The 17220-nt window shown below is 41.7% G+C and overlaps 1 protein-coding gene across 3 annotated transcripts in view; it reads right to left on the reverse strand.

Moving 5' to 3' along the window:
- The window catches only part of LOC138638123 (probable cation-transporting ATPase 13A5), a 553152-nt gene that overhangs the window by 201978 nt on the left and 333954 nt on the right, over positions 1 to 17220 (reverse strand). For all 3 annotated transcript variants that reach the window (XM_069727147.1, XM_069727148.1, XM_069727150.1), the window contains 2 exons: positions 12532 to 12702; positions 147 to 304 (listed from right to left, as the gene is read on the reverse strand). In XM_069727147.1, coding sequence (XP_069583248.1) covers positions 147 to 304; positions 12532 to 12702 — 329 coding nt within the window. The remainder of the gene's footprint in view (positions 1 to 146; positions 305 to 12531; positions 12703 to 17220) is intronic.

Raw genomic sequence — 17220 nt, forward strand, 5'->3', positions numbered from 1 at the left:
GACCTCATTAATTTTATTGTTAAGGAAGGTTCTTTTGATAATGCACATACAGTAGTGCTTTGAGAATACCTATTTCAGTCTGAAAAAAACATTTTAGTTATTACCTGCTAGAACGATTTATTATCACAAAACTGAAAATAACTTACTCCATTTTGTTTTAAGACAATAGGTGTGTAAATCATTCCAATCAATGTAACTGCCACAAGCCCCAGTAAAAATCTGATTGCATCTCTATGAAGTTTAAAGTTTACTGGTTTGGGGTAGAGGATAGACCTGACCAGATCACCTTTTGCTGTATTGAATCCTAAAATATAAAAAGAATGTTAACTAAAAATAGAGAATTATTTGAAGAGTTTATACATGAATCATGTACTTATAATACAATTTGTTGCTGCTTATTTGATAAGTCATTGACAAGTCTACTTAAACAATAGTTTTCTTAAGCCTTAACCCAATGATTACCACATAATATAAATTTATGGCATGTGGTCGCATTGGTTATATTGAGTGGTTCAAGAATTGAGCCTGCACCTTACTCGACAAATGCTCACTGTGTTATATATAATAGCATCTGCCTATAACAGCTGGAGTTACTGCCGCCTGGGGCTGTTTAACAATTTAAATGCCACTGTCAATCTTTGACAGCAGCATTTAAAGGGAGTCTGTCACCCCAGAAATCATATCTGAGCTAAGCCCACCGACATCAGGGGCTTATCTACAGCATTCTGTAATGCTGTAGATAAGCTGCCGATATAACTTGAAAGATGAGAAATAAAGGTTAGATTAAACTCACCTATGGGCGGTCCCGCTGCGGACCGGTCCGATGGGTGTCGCGGTCCAAGTCCGGCGCCTCCTATCTTCATTTCATGATGTCCTCTTCTTATCTTCTTGCTGCGGCTCTGGCGCAGGCATACTTCGTGTTGAGGGCAGAGCAAAGTACTGCAGTGCGCAGGTGCAGAGAAAGGTCAGAGAGCCCTGGCGCCTGCGCATTGCAGCACTTTGCTCTGCCCTCATCAGGGCAGACAAAGTACGCCTGTCCTGGAGCCGCGGCAAGAAGACAAGAATAGGACGTCTCGAATGAAGATAGGATGCGCCGGACCCGGACAGCGACGCCCAATGAACCCGGACCACAGCGGGACCGCCCCTGGGTGAGTATAATCTAACCTTTATTTATCATCTTTCAGGTTACATCTCGCTGGCTTATCTACAACATTGCAGAATGCTGTAGATAAGATAAAAAAAATACAAAAAAGTTTAAAAGGAAAATAAAAATATAACATAAGATAAAAAAATACAAAAAAAGTTTAAAAGGAAATTAAAAATATAACACATTTTCTATCACCACATCAATAACATTTCAATCTATCAAGATACAAAATTATTTTCAGCATTTGTTAATCACCCCCTAAAAAAGAGCAAAAAAGCAAGGATAACTGTTTTCTGTCCATGCACTGCCAAACCAATTTTACCAAATAATAAATGCATAAATACAAACCCAAAAAACAATGGGGAAATTGTGATCTTTTGACATTTTCAGTACATGGTAAAATGAAAGAAATAATTCAAAACTAGAACTCATCCTGCAAAAACCAAGCCCTCATACCACTATATTGATGCAGAAATAAAAAGTTATGGAAGAACTGATATAAAAACTGAAAGCTCCCAAACTGAAAATTTACTGATTTTGAAAATGGTCCATTTAAACTGCACGATTTTTGTGAATGACCAGGACTAAGGACTGCTTGCTTACAATGATCATGCAGTTTAAACAGGCTGCCAATAATTCATTCATTGGTTTACACAAAAGATCATCATTCTCTGCAGCACATGGACCTGAGCTGCCAAAGACAATGACAATGCCAAAGACAATGACAGCCTACGTGCACTTGTGAGAGACAGAGCCAGAGCCATAGTCGTGGCTGAGCATATCTGGTTACCCGCGCCCTGGCCTCCCGACACACATAAACAATGAATTATGTCCCTTTTCTTGCATACACTCTGCATCGTCAGGGTCCCATCAGGGCTGCTGATGTTCAACTGCTGGTGTTGTTGAGCACAAAGAGACAGAGTCTGTTTCAAACTTCAAATGCAAAACTTTACTCTCTTGTTTTCACAGCACATCCATTTTGTTACAGATTCAACAACAGATTCGACATTACACGTTTCTTTCTTTCCCTGTACTTCTCTCCTTGTCACACAGCATGTGCCCGGGTCAGACTGTATAATACGGTTCCTCAGTGTCCTCCCTGTTCAGACTCTCTGTGCTTGGGGGTTCCTTCAGCCGGATCTGAGTGCATCAGCCCATGCGATGATCTGCCACATGGTGAGCGACCTGCCCTTCTGTACTGATGTGACTTCTCCTGCAGCTCCGGTTCCTACTACCGCTATCACTGCTGTCTCTGCTGCTGTTCTGGCTTACTGGCCCTGGGTGGCTGAGCTTCTCCCTTGGTAATATTACAGAGTCACTGTGTTGTCCCAGGCTCTGAAGCCCTAGGGGATGAGTGGGGCTCCCTGCCCCTCTGAGCTGTACCAGTTCCCTGTCTTCACTGACTCTAATGAGGAAATACTCCTGGCTTAACCACAGCAGACTCCTCCTATTAGTTGTCTATATAAACTACTGTACCTGAAGTGGAAACAACCAATGTAAACAGGCTATTAAATGACCATGAATTGGGAAATATTTATTGATAGGAGTTTGGATTGACAATGCAAAATTGGTTAATGTAAATCTATGTTTGGCGCTAAGCCTTAGGTCTTATGCCCAGACTTTTACCTTTCACTAGTTTTAGGATTTCAAATTTACCACATCATAAAAAATAAAGGCTGGAGAGCTGAATAACCTGTCTTTTTTAGTTTTTAATTTTTCATCTCCGCTGCCCTAGTTATTTTGGTAAGAATGATCACCGCAATCACTTTTATCTGTGTTCTTCCCTTCTAAGCCAGGTATTTTCAAAATCTACACTCCACTATAACTCTGTTTTTTTTATTACTTATCAAGCATTCCCCTTTTCTCCACAGATTCTTGGCTGCCTTTTATTAGTGCTATGGTAGGTGAAAATCCAAATTTATTTATATACAGCTTAAAAGGGAACCTGTCACATTGGAAAATACTATTAACCTGCTGAAATAGGGCTAATCAGTAGGGTAGTCTAGTTAGAAAAGTTCTCGTCCACCATACTGAAAGTACGGCACCCAGGAGCATGTGAACTTTTCTCTTCTTTTGGGCCATTCATTTTCAGTCACATAGGTTTGTTGGTGCAGCTACAGTCACCACTCTCAAAACTGTGATCGGACACTAAAAGCACACCTTGACACTTTGACTTGACTGACAGATGGTTCTGCACTCATACATTGCTGAGGCGGCTGGCAGTCATAGCACTGGGGCATGTTTAAAGGTGTGATTGGTATCTGTAGCAGCATTGGCTGGGAGTCTTTCTTTCACTACAGCTACTGGGTACCCTCCTAACAATATAAAACTGCAAACTAACCCTATATCTGTAGGTTAACAGTGTTACTTGATGTGACAGGTTCCCTTTAAAGTGAATCTGTCAGGATAAAAAACTCCTTTATTCAAATATTCTGAGATACTTGATATACCCCTTTGAATGACAGAAGAGTTCAGTGCACATTCCCGCTTACTTATACTTTTTGTACTTCTATCTCCACCCAATGTTCATTGATTGACAGCACAATCTCAAGCACAAATACCACATCTGTACACATCATTGTTGGAAGCCAGCACTGTTATGAACAGGTGATTCAGAACCACAATGGACCTAGTGGTTAAGAGCACACACAGTGACCTGATAGTTACTAACATAGGACGAGCTCTGAGACGTGGAAACTCTGCTGACCGCAATCCCTAATCCTATCAAACCACACTAGAGGTAGCCGTGGAGCGCGCCTAACAAAAACCTAGGCGCCTCGGGCACAGCCTGAGAAACTAGCTAGCCCTGAAGATAGAAAAATAAGCCTACCTTGCCTCAGAGAAATTCCCCAAAGGAAAAGGCAGCCCCCCACATATAATGACTGTGAGTAAGATGAAAATACAAACACAGAGATGAAATAGATTTTAGCAAAGTGAGGCCCGACTTACTGAATAGACCGAGGATAGGAAAGATAGATTTGCGGTCAGCACAAAAACCTACAAACAACCACGCAGAGGGGGCAAAAAGACCCTCCGCACCGACTAACGGTATGGAGGTGCTCCCTCTGCGTCTCAGAGCTTCCAGCAAGCAAGAAAAACCAATATAGCAAGCTGGACAGAAAATATAGCAAACAAAAGTAACACAAGCAAAACTTAGCTTATGCAGGGCAGACAGGCCACAAGAACAATCCAGGAGAGAGCTAGACCAATACTGGAACATTGACTGGAGGCCAGGAACAAAGAACTAGGTGGAGTTAAATAGAGCAGCACCTAACGACTTAACCTCGTCACCTGAGGAAGGAAACTCAGAGGCCGCAGCCCCACTCACATCCACCAGAGGAAGCTCATAGACAGAACCAGCCGAAGTACCACTCATGACCACAGGAGGGAGCTTGACCACAGAATTCACAACAGTACCCTACCCCCTTGAGGAGGGGTCACCGAACCCTCACCAGAGCCCCCAGGCCGACCAGGATGAGCCAAATGAAAGGCACGAACCAGATCGGCAGCATGAACATCAGAGGCAAAGACCCAGGAATTATCTTCCTGACCATAACCCTTCCACTTAACCAGGTACTGGAGTTTCCATCTCGAAATACGAGAATCCAAAATCTTCTCCACTGTATACTCCAACTCCCCCTCAACCAAAACGGGGGAAGGAGGATCAACGGATGGAACCACAGGTGCCACGTATCTCCGCAACAATGACCTATGGAATACGTTATGGATGGAAAAAGAAGCTGGAAGGGTCAAACGAAAAGACACAGGATTAAGAACCTCAGAAATCCTATACGGACCAATGAAACGAGGCTTAAACTTAGGAGAGGAAACCTTCATAGGAATATAACGAGATGACAACCAAACCAAATCCCCAACATGAAGTCGGGGACCCACACAGCACCTGCAGTTAGCGAAACGTTGAGCCTTCTCCTGAGACAATGTCAAATTGTCCACCACATGAGTCCAAATCTGCTGCAACCTATCCACCACAGTATCCACACCAGGACAGTCAGAAGACTCAACCTGCCCTGAAGAGAAACGAGGATTGAAACCAGAATTGCAGAAAAACGGCGAAACCAAAGTAGCCGAGCTGGCCCGATTATTAAGGGCGAACTCAGCCAAAGGCAAAAAGGACACCCAATCATCCTGATCGGCAGAAACAAAGCATCTCAGATATGTTTCCAAGGTCTGATTCGTTCGTTCAGTCTGGCCATTTGTCTGAGGATGGAAAGCCAAGGAAAAAGACAAATCAATGCCCATCCCAGCACAAAAGGCTCGCCAAAACCTTGAAACAAACTGGGAACCTCTGTCAGAAATGATGTTCTCCGGAATGCCATGTAAATGAACCACATGCTGGAAGAACAATGGCACCAAATCAGAGGAGGAAGGCAATTTAGACAAGGGTACCAAATGGACCATCTTAGAGAAGCGATCACAAACAACCCAAATGACCGACATTTTTTGAGAGACGAGGAGATCCGAAATAAAATCCATAGAGATATGTGTCCAGGGCCTCTTCGGGACTGGCAAGGGCAAAAGCAACCCACTGGCACGAGAACAGCAGGGCTTAGCCCGAGCACAAATCCCACAGGACTGCACAAACGAACGCACATCCCGCGACAGAGACGGCCACCAAAAGGATCTAGCTACCAAATCTCTGGTACCAAAGATTCCAGGATGACCAGCCAACACCGAACAATGAACCTCAGAGATAACTCTACTCATCCATTTATCAGGGACAAACAGTTTCTCCACTGGGCAACGGTCAGGTCTATTAGCCTGAAATTTTTGCAGCACCCGCCGCCAATCAGGGGAGATGGCAGACAAAATTACCCCCTCTTTGAGAATACCCGCCGGCTCAGACAAACCCAGAGAGTCGGGCACAAAACTCCTAGACAGGGCATCCGCCTTCACATTTTTAGAGCCCGGAAGGTACGAAACCACAAAGTCAAAACGGGAGAAAAACAGCGACCAACGAGCCTGTCTAGGATTCAACCGTCTGACAGACTCGAGATAAGTCAAGTTCTTGTGATCAGTCAAGACCACCACGCGATGCTTAGCTCCTTCAAGCCAATGACGCCACTCCTCGAATGCCCACTTCATGGCCAGCAACTCTCTATTGCCAACATCATAATTACGCTCAGCAGGCGAAAACTTCCTGGAAAAGAAGGCGCATGATTTCATCACCGAGCCATCAGAACTTCTTTGCGACAAAACAGCCCCTGCTCCAATCTCAGAAGCATCAACCTCGACCTGGAACGGGAGCGAAAAATCTGGTTGGCACAACACAGGGGCAGAAGAAAAACAACGCTTCAACTGTTGAAACGCTTCCACAGCAGCAGAAGACCAATTGACCACATCAGCACCCTTCTTGGTTAAATCAGTCAACGGTTTAGCAATACTAGAAAAATTATTGATGAAGCGACGATAAAAATTAGCAAAGCCCAGGAACTTTTGCAGACTCTTCAGAGACGTCGGCTGAGTCCAATCATAAATGGCCTGAACTTTAACAGGGTCCATCTCGATAGTAGAAGGGGAAAAAATGAAACCCCAAAATGAAACCTTCTGAACACCAAAGAGACACTTTGACCCCTTCACAAACAAAGAATTCGCACGCAGGACCTGGAACACCATTCTGACCTGCTTCACGTGAGACTCCCAATCATCTGAGAAGACCAAAATATCATCCAAGTATAAAATCAGGAATTTATCCAGGTACTCTCGGAAGATGTCATGCATAAAGGACTGAAACACAGATGGAGCATTAGAATGCCTGAATGGCATAACCAGGTACTCAAAATGGCCCTCGGGCGTATTAAATGCTGTTTTCCATTCATCGCCCTGTTTAATACGCACAAGATTATACGCACCACGGAGATCTATCTTGGTGAACCAACTAGCCCCCTTAATCCGAGCAAACAAATCAGACAGCAGCGGCAAGGGGTACTGAAATTTGACCGTGATTTTATTTAGAAAGCGGTAATCAATACAAGGTCTCAGCGAACCATCCTTCTTGGCCACAAAAAAGATCCCTGCTCCCAATGGCGACGACGACGGGCGAATATGACCCTTCTCCAAGGATTCCTTTACGTAACTCCGCATAGCGGCGTGCTCAGGCACAGACAAATTAAACAGTCGACCTTTAGGAAACTTACTACCAGGAATCAAATCGATAGCACAATCACAATCCCTATGCGGAGGTAGGGCACTGGACTTGGGCTCATCAAATACATCCCGGTAATCCGACAAGAACTCTGGGACCTCAGAAGGGGTGGATGATGAAATAGACAGAAATGGAACATCACCATGTACCCCCTGACAACCCCAGCTGGACACAGACATTGATTTCCAATCCAATACTGGGTTATGGACTTGTAGCCATGGCAACCCCAACACGACCACATCATGCAGATTATGCAACACCAAAAAGTGAATATCCTCCTGATGCGCAGGAGCCATGCACATGGTCAGCTGGGTCCAGTACTGAGGCTTATTCTTGGCCAAAGGCGTAGCATCAATTCCTCTCAATGGAATAGGATACTGCAAGGGCTCCAAGAAAAACCCACAGCGCCTAGCATACTCCAAGTCCATCAAATTCAGGGCAGCGCCTGAATCCACAAATACCATGACAGAATAGGATGACAAAGAGCAGATCAAAGTAACGGACAAAAGAAATTTTGACTGTACCGTACCAATGGTGGCAGACCTAGCGAACCGCTTAGTGCGCTTAGGACAATCGGAGATAGCATGAGTGGAATCACCACAGTAAAAACACAGCCCATTCTGACGTCTGTGTTCTTGCCGTTCAGCTCTGGTCAAAGTCCTATCGCACTGCATAGGCTCAGGTCCATGCTCAGATAATACCGCCAAATGGTGCACAGTTTTACGCTCACGCAAGCGTCGACTGATCTGAATGGCCAAAGACATAGACTCATTCAGACCAGCAGGCATAGGAAATCCCACCATGACATCCTTAAGGGCTTCAGAGAGACCTTTTCTGAAAATTGCTGCCAGCGCACATTCATTCCATTGAGTGAGCACAGACCACTTCCTAAACTTCTGACAATATATCTCTACCTCATCCTGACCCTGACACAGAGCCAACAAATTTTTCTCTGCCTGATCCACTGAATTAGGTTCATCATACAGCAATCCGAGCGCCAGAAAAAACGCATCAATATTACATAATGCAGGATCTCCTGGCACAAGGGAAAATGCCCAGTCTTGAGGGTCGCCACGTAATAAAGAAATAATGATCTTAACTTGTTGAACTGGGTCACCAGAGGAGCGGGGTTTCAAAGCCAGAAACAGTTTACAATTATTCTTAAAACTCAGAAACTTAGCTCTATCTCCAGAAAACAAATCAGGAATAGGAATTCTTGGCTCTAACATAGAATTCTGAACCACAGAGTCTTGAATATTTTGTACTCTTGCAGTGAGATGATCCATACAAGAAGACAGACCTTTAATGTCCATCACTACACCTGTGTCCTGAACCACCCAAATGTCTAGGGGAAAAGAAAGACAAAACACAGTACAGAGAAAAAAAAATGGTCTCAGAACTTCTCTTTTCCCTCTATTGAGAAGCATTAGTACTTTTGGCCTCCAGTACTGTTATGAACAGGTGATTCAGAACCACAATGGACCTAGTGGTTAAGAGCACACACAGTGACCTGATAGTTACTAACATAGGACGATCTCTGAGACGTGGAAACTCTGCTGACCGCAATCCCTAATCCTATCGAACCACACTAGAGGTAGCTGTGGAGCGCTCCTAACAAAAACCTAGGCGCCTCGGGCACAGCCTGAGAAACTAGCTAGCCCTGAAGATAGAAAAATAGGCCTACCTTGCCTCAGAGAAATTCCCCAAAGGAAAAGGCAGCCCCCCACATATAATGACTGTGAGTAAGATGAAAATACAAACACAGAGATGAAATAGATTTTAGCAAAGTGAGGCCCGACTTACTGAATAGACCGAGGATAGGAAAGATAGCTTTGCGGTCAGCACAAAAACCTACAAACAACCACGCAGAGGGGCAAAAAGACCCTCCGCACCGACTAACGGTATGGAGGTGCTCCCTCTGCGTCTCAGAGCTTCCAGCAAGCAAGAAAAACCAATATAGCAAGCTGGACAGAAAATATAGCAAACAAAAGTAACACAAGCAAAACTTAGCTTATGCAGGGCAGACAGGCCACAAGAACGATCCAGGAGAGAGCTAGACCAATACTGGAACATTGACTGGAGGCCAGGAACAAAGAACTAGGTGGAGTTAAATAGAGCAGCACCTAACGACTTAACCTCGTCACCTGAGGAAGGAAACTCAGAGGCCGCAGCCCCACTCACATCCACCAGAGGAAGCTCATAGACAGAACCAGCCGAAGTACCACTCATGACCACAGGAGGGAGCTTGACCACAGAATTCACAACACAGCACAGATTGGCCACAGAGATCACATAGCATTGTTATTCCTGGGAGAGCCAGTGACAACACCATGGAAAAGGCATTGGAGATGAGGGTGTGTTTTTATTCTACTACGGAGAAAATAGGGATTGAGATGGGGTTTTCTGAGCAGTAGACAGCCCCTTTAACCCCTTTCTGCCATTGGAAAAAATAGTACTTCTGATGGCAGAATCCCTACTTTGATGTGGGCTCCGGTGGTGAGACCACATCAAAGCTGGGACATGTCAGCTGATTTGAACAATAGGCGAGGGTGAAATTGCGTTCCGCCGGTGCCTATTAACTAGTTAAATGCCGCTGTCACATGATCGGGGTCATTGGTGCATCGGCATGACAACCAGAGGTTTCCTGAAGACTTCTATAGTTGTTGATGCCAGATGGCTATGAGCCCCACCCTGTGGTCAGCGCTCATGGCAATGCTGTAAATCTACTACATAGAGTCGATCTGAGCAGAGGCGATCAAGTCATGGCAGCATCTAGCCTCCCATGGAGGCTACTAATATAGAAAGATAGGAGACAAAAAAAGCGCAAATAGGGTCTTATCCCCCGGATTGTTTCCAATCAATTATGAGATAACTGCTCCCCTGGTGGTACACAGTAAAGGCGTGTAGTTGTCAGCTGCTGCAGAACCACAGGTCAGCGCTGCAACCTCTCAGAACTGTTATAATAGATGAATGTGGATAAAATCTGCGCTGCTGCAACAAATGATGGATCCAGATATAGTTATAAGATGTTCAGGTGGTTTATTCAACACGTTTCGAAGCTCATGGCTTCTTCTTCAGGAAGTTTCCACAGAAAGATATCTTTCTGTGGAAAGATATAACTATATCTGTATCCATCATTTGTTGCAGCAGCGTGGATTTTATCCACATTCATCTATTATAATGGAGGCTACTAAAGCATGCCAAATTTTAAAAAAAAGTTTTCAAAAATATGAAAAAAATAAAAAAAAATAAAAGTTCAAATTACCCCCCTTTAAAAATAAAGCAATAATAAAATCAAACCTACACATATTTGGTATCGCTGTGTTCAGAAGCACCCGATCTATCGGGTAGCGTAGCGAGAGAAAAATAAAAAATACCAGAATTATGATTTTTGGTCGCCACGACATTGCATTAAAATGCAATAACGAGCGACCAAAAGAACATATCTGCACCAAAATGGTATCATTAAAAACATCAGCTCAACACACAAAAAAAAAGCCTTCACCCAACAAAAGCCCTCACGAAAAATGGAGACGCTACGGGCAACTAATTTTTTTCACCACTTAGATAAAAAAGAACCTAGACATGTTTGCTGTCTATGAACTTCTAATGACATGGAGAATCATAATGGCAGGCCAGTTTTAGCATTTAGTGACCCTAGCAAAAAAGTCAAACAAAAAACAAGTGTGGGATTGCAATTTTTTTTGCAATTTCACTACACTTGGAATTTTTTTTCCCATTTTGTAGTACATGACAAGGTAAAACCAATGATGTACTTAAAAAGTACAACTCATCCTGCAAAAAATAAGCCCTCACATGGCCATATTGACAGAAAAATATAAATGTAATGGCTCTGGGAAGGAGGAGAGCGAAAACCGAAAACACAAAATAGAAAAAAGCTCCATAGGTTAAGGGGTTAAGACTAGTGATGAGCAAGTATACTCGTTACTCGGGTTTCTGTTATGATCCGGTGACCTTGGAGCAACATGAAAACTTTCACTGGAGTAGGTGGTCACTATACTGACCGCAAATCCTGATCTTAAGACCGCAACTAGAAGTAGCCGTGGAGTGTACCTAACCAATCCTAGACACCTCGTCACAGCCGGAGGACTAAATACCCCTAAAGATGGAAATAGGAATACTATCTTGCCTCAGAGCAGAACCCCAAAGGATAGACAGCCCCCCACAAATATTGGCGGTGAGTCGGAGAGGAAAAAACATACAAAGGCAGAAAAACAGGATTTAGCACAAGAGGCCACTCTAGCTAAATAGGACAGGATAGGACAGAGTTCTGTGCGGTCAGTATTAAAACCCTTCAAAAATATCCACAGCAGAATATACAAAAACTTCCTACATCTAACTAAAAACGTAGGAGCGTAAATCTGCAACTCCAGCGAATCCTATATTCAGAGCAGGAATACAATCAAAAACAAGCACACAGCCTGTGTGCCACAGAAAAAGAAACAGACACTTATCTTTGCTGAAATGGCAACCAAGCAGGAGAAGCCAGAAAGAGATCCATCATATCCCAAAAAACATTGACAAATGGCAAGGACTAATGAGTCCTGCAAGCCTAAATACCCCAGTCAGAACTGCAATTAGCAGATACACCTGTCCAAGACTGCAGCCCAGGAACAACTGCATTACCATCTGCTACCACCAGAGGGAGCTCAAAAGCAGAATTCACAACAGGTTTCCCAGAGCATGCTCGGGTCGTCTCCGAGTATTTTGTAGTGCTTGGAGATTTAGTTTTCATAGCTGCATCTGCATGATTTGTGGCTGCTAGACAGGCTGAATACATGAGAGGATTCCCTAACAAACAGGCATTCCTCACATGTATTCAGCCTGGCTAGCAGCAGTAAATCATGCAGCTGAGGCAAGGAAAACTAAATGTCCGAGCACTACAAAATACTTGGAGATCACCCGAGCGTGCTCAGGAAAACCCAAGCAAAGAGTATACTCTCTCATCACTAGTTAAGACCTACCCAAAAGATAAAATGTTGAACGGTCAGTCCACATGATATACTGCACACTCAATTTGCTTATATGCTTACGTTACTTTTTGTATTTATAGTATTTTATATTATATTGTATCTTATCATTTAAAATTGAATCTGTTCTTAGTACATAAGCAAGAATCAACAAATTATCTTTAATAAGTTTATCTTTTTTTGCATATGTATCCTCCTTAATATAGAATAGTTAACTTATATTCTTATACCTGTTTTTAATACGACAGCTTTCACCAGACTTTTATTAGGAGCTTGAGTTTGGATGACGTCTGTGCCACAGAAGAGGACATGTCTTTTGTAATCTTCACCACTGTGTATTTTCCAAGGAATGGAATTATCAACATTTGGCAATGGTGTCTTAGTCACAGGAACACTTTCCCCTGAAATACAACTTAATATTTATATACAAACATACAAATATTGCTTCCGGAGCAAATTACATTTTCAGATGCCAAATAACTGACTGTAAACTATCATTTTACATCTTGTGTAGATACAAAGGAAGACAATGAAGTATAGCAACTCATAAAATTAGTATAAAAAGATACATTATTTTTTAATAAAAGTTTACAAAACTATGATCCAATGATATTTCCAAAAAGATATAACATACAGAGTTATTTAAATATCGAATATGGGTGCACCAAGAAAACAATCAGTGTTGCACCATGAATACAGAGAGGGGCATAAACTGATCAACAATGAGATCCAATAGTCACCTATTGTAGTATGATAAAGTGCCAGTGCTCACTAAGTCCCTAAGCAACCACAAAGATCAACTATTGTACACATGTAAAAGGGATATACCCTATGGTCCAGTGACCCAAAAATGTCATAAATGAAAAAGGAACTAATAGTCCCATGTTGTAATCTTACCCCTCTCTTTCTCCATTAGTGTCAACACGTGCCCCTACGCGCGTTTCACCCACAGCTACTTCATTGTCTTTGGTTGTCATATAATAGGAAGTATTTCAGGGTATTATCCCAATGAGTCCTGGATGATCCTTACAGGACCGGTTTCATGATTATGTTATCTGTATCTGAATTCGTGGTTTTGTGTAGATACAGAGTAGCATCTCGGCCATTGTTACATTTTCCATGTTGTCATAAAATATCTAACTGTAATACAATGCATTAGTTCTACAAAGTGGACTGACTAAGAGTTGTTGGTACAGTAAATCCTTGGAGCTTTCTATAGATAATAACCTATATATTTTCATCTTTTAGGCTGTGTGCACATGTTGCGGATTTTGAGGCAGATCCGCAGTGTTTTTGGACGCCCGCAATTGCATCAAATCTGCAGTGTAGTGCACAAGCAATGTTAGTCAATGTCAAATTGACATTTGGTGTGCACATGCTGCGGGAAAAAAAGCGCAGAACAAAGACGGGTGAGATCGTTCCTTTATTATTGCATACACCTAGGCAATAAGCGTACAAATGCCGGATTGATTCTTTTGCTAATGAATGTAAGATTGATTATGCTTTCTCTTTGGCCTTTCTGATTACATTGAGAATAGTGGATCGTTTTTGCCTCATGGTGATACTGGCAGTGTGTTAACTAATGAGCTGTTCTGTAATGCACTACACTTGGGCTGGACTAATATGTGAACCTTTGTGAGGTTCATTATTCAAGCAGTGAATATTTTGGCAAGGTGCCAACTGCCGAACTAGTGCCCTATTGTGTGTAGCACACTGCAGTAAGAAGTATTAGCACATAAAACTGCGTGGTGTTTATTGTTTGTTTGTATAGTTTTTGTTTTTTGGAATTTTAGTCCATTAGGAAATGAAAGGTTACGTTTTAAATGATCACTTAGCTCTTTTTACTTTGCTGTATAAACCTTTTTGAGTGATTGGTAAAATCTTCTAATTTTGTCGACACTCCTTATTAAATGGATTGCGTCGGACCAGGGAGTTGGTTTATTATTTTTTCTTTTTTACAAGGAGATCGAGGGTGTCGCATGGATTGGCAGAAAAATAAGGATGGCAAAACTGTGTGGTGTTTTATTTCATTACAATACTTCATTCTGTATGTGTGTCTGTTTATTTAACACATTAACAACTATAGGATTAGTAATGGATAGGTGTCTTATATCCATGGTCCCTTCCTAAGCTATGAACATCAGACCACAGCTGTCTGCATAGCCTTTTCTAGTTAATAATTATAGTGGGACCCCACATTGTTTTTGGGGGGTTCTCCTATTTTAATAGCCAGTAAAGGCTAAATATACAGTTGTGGGCTGATATTCATAGCCTCGGAAGATCCATGGTATTAACCCTTTCCAAGGCTATAAACATTGGCCCCTAGTCGCTGGCTTTCCCTCTCTGGTGCTGAAAACTGCGCGGGAGCCCACAACATTTTTTTAATAAATTAAACAGATATTGTGTTTAAGGCTGAGGTCACACTTGTGAGAAACTCGCATGAGTCTCTTGCCTCAATACCCGGCACTGCACTCGGGACCAGAGCGTACGTCTGCATGTACAGTTATATGAAAAAGTTTGCGCACCCCTATTAATCTTAAGCATAATGTTTTATAAAAATTGTTTTTTTTGCAACAGCTATTTCAGTTTCATATATCTAATAACTGTAGGACACAGTAATGTTTCTGCCTTGAAATGAGGTTTATTGTACTAACAGAAAATGTGCAATCCCTAATATTATCATTATCTGTAGCGTATATATTTGTAACGTAGTTTTAAACTGTATTTATCGGCGGTATAGATATAGATAAAACTTTTGCCCTTTTTTATTTAAGATGGAATCCCAATATCCTCGCGATCAATACAGCCCCCTTCTTACAAGCACAGCATTAGGTATTATACGAATATAATGCATAGAGTATTGGCTCATTCTGATTGAGTCATTATATTATAAGTAATTTATATTAATTATATATTCTTGCATTCTTTCTTATTTAAGAGGAGTCACGCAGAATTATGAACGCAATGAATCCGTAGCTGTGGAACCGTTAAAGATAATGAGCCTGCTCTTCACCTTATCACAGGTAATTAGGTTCTCCTTTTTGCATTTAGATAGGGAAAAATGTCATTGTAACATGGTACAAAGATATTTATCTTTCCTGTACCACATGTAAGAAAGCTATATATATATATATTTATATATATATATATATATATATTATCTATGTTAATTCCACACCGCCACAGACAAACACGATTTATACACGTCAACAACTAAATTTACGCATAAATATGTTTATACTAAGCAAAACATAGGTAATACGGAATAAGTCATGTTATATTAATTTTACACCACAAATACTGGATATACTGTAAAACTATAACAGCTGTTAACTATTATATTACACAAATTATGTCATAATAAATATACGGTTAAATTATTAAAACAAATATAGCCGCTAGCCACCAATATAATACTAAATTATTAAAACAGATACACCATAAACAGGTGTTATACCGTAAAACTATATTATACTATGTCAGCTGCTTTAATCCTTTGTATGTAAACACGAACTAAGTGCAATTTCTCATACAGATACTGACACACATCCATCGCTCTATATGCCGGAAAACTGGTGTGTTCCCGAACCATGTGAAAATCTGGATTCAGACATCGAGATCATAGATGTCAAGAACAGTGTAATTTCACCGCTGCCCGATGCTCCTAAAAGACGTGGAAGTTCATTAAGCAGGTGTCTCAAGAATAGAAAAGGTAGCGGTTCACTTGAAATACATGTGATTCTCACTTTTGTGTAATAGTTATATTTTATTTACATCTGCTAAACTAGTTGTCAGAAAATTCATTTTGAAAAAGAGAATATCACCGTCTCAACGCGGCAGTTTTGTGTAGAAAATCAATTCTGTGTTAACTAATAGTCATATTTTATTTACAGCTGCTAAACTGGTTGCCAGGAAAATTCAATTTGAAAAAGAGAATATCCCCGTCTCGACGAGTTTGAACAATGCGTTGGCCATTAAACCAGGAGCTGCGGAGGTGCAATTCCCGCTTCATACTTGTAAGTATATATCTGGTCTGCTCTATACTGGATTTATGCCAATATTGTTACAATGATTTCATGGATAGCTGTCACCGTTAACTTTTCAAATATTACGCAGGATAATAGATAAGTGTCGACATGTAGCTTTTCCAATTTTACGCCGGTTTTGCGGATAACAGACACTTGTATCTTTTCTTTTAGATACGCCGGATCTTCAACCACGAGTTTTGAATCGGCGTATTTACGGATCTGCACAGAATCAGCCACAAAGAGCTAATACGGCTGTGAGAACAACTCCTCTTTCGCCCATCTGTGTTGTGGATCGTGAGGAAAGCTACGCGGCACCCAAACACTCCGGGAATCCAAGATTCCACATCAGAAATATAAGAATGCTTCAAGAGAGAGATTTGCTTCGCAGAACGCTGGTCCCTGTATAACTCAGGAGGCCAATAGGACAAGCAGCATTCCACAAGTTACTCCTGAAAACAGAGAAATTGAACAGCTCTCCGAGGGTATGTGGTCACCCATAGATCCGTTCAATATACGTGTGTGTCAAACTGTACAATCTGCAGATACTGCTCTTGCAGGATCTTCTAGCGATTTTGGCAGTGTATTACCTCTAAAGAAATGATCAGTATCACGACGCCGTGTAAGTAAAAAACGGAAAGTTGCTGAACATTCATCTTACACAAGGAGTCCTGTGTGGGATGATGACCATGTCAAAATGTGTACTGCCATGTCTGCTCAGTACGTCCATACCAAACTCGCACAGATCAAACTAAAATTTTTCTGTGATACGTACGAAAGACTGATAAATGCCAGTCCAACACCTGACATTATCGCTGAACTATATGCTTCTAAACTAAATCATGCATGTGTACATACACCCTGTGAATTTAAATGAATCTAAATCCACATGAC

The sequence above is a fragment of the Ranitomeya imitator genome, chromosome 5 (genome assembly GCF_032444005.1).
Source record: "Ranitomeya imitator isolate aRanImi1 chromosome 5, aRanImi1.pri, whole genome shotgun sequence".
NCBI lineage: Eukaryota > Metazoa > Chordata > Amphibia > Anura > Dendrobatidae > Ranitomeya > Ranitomeya imitator.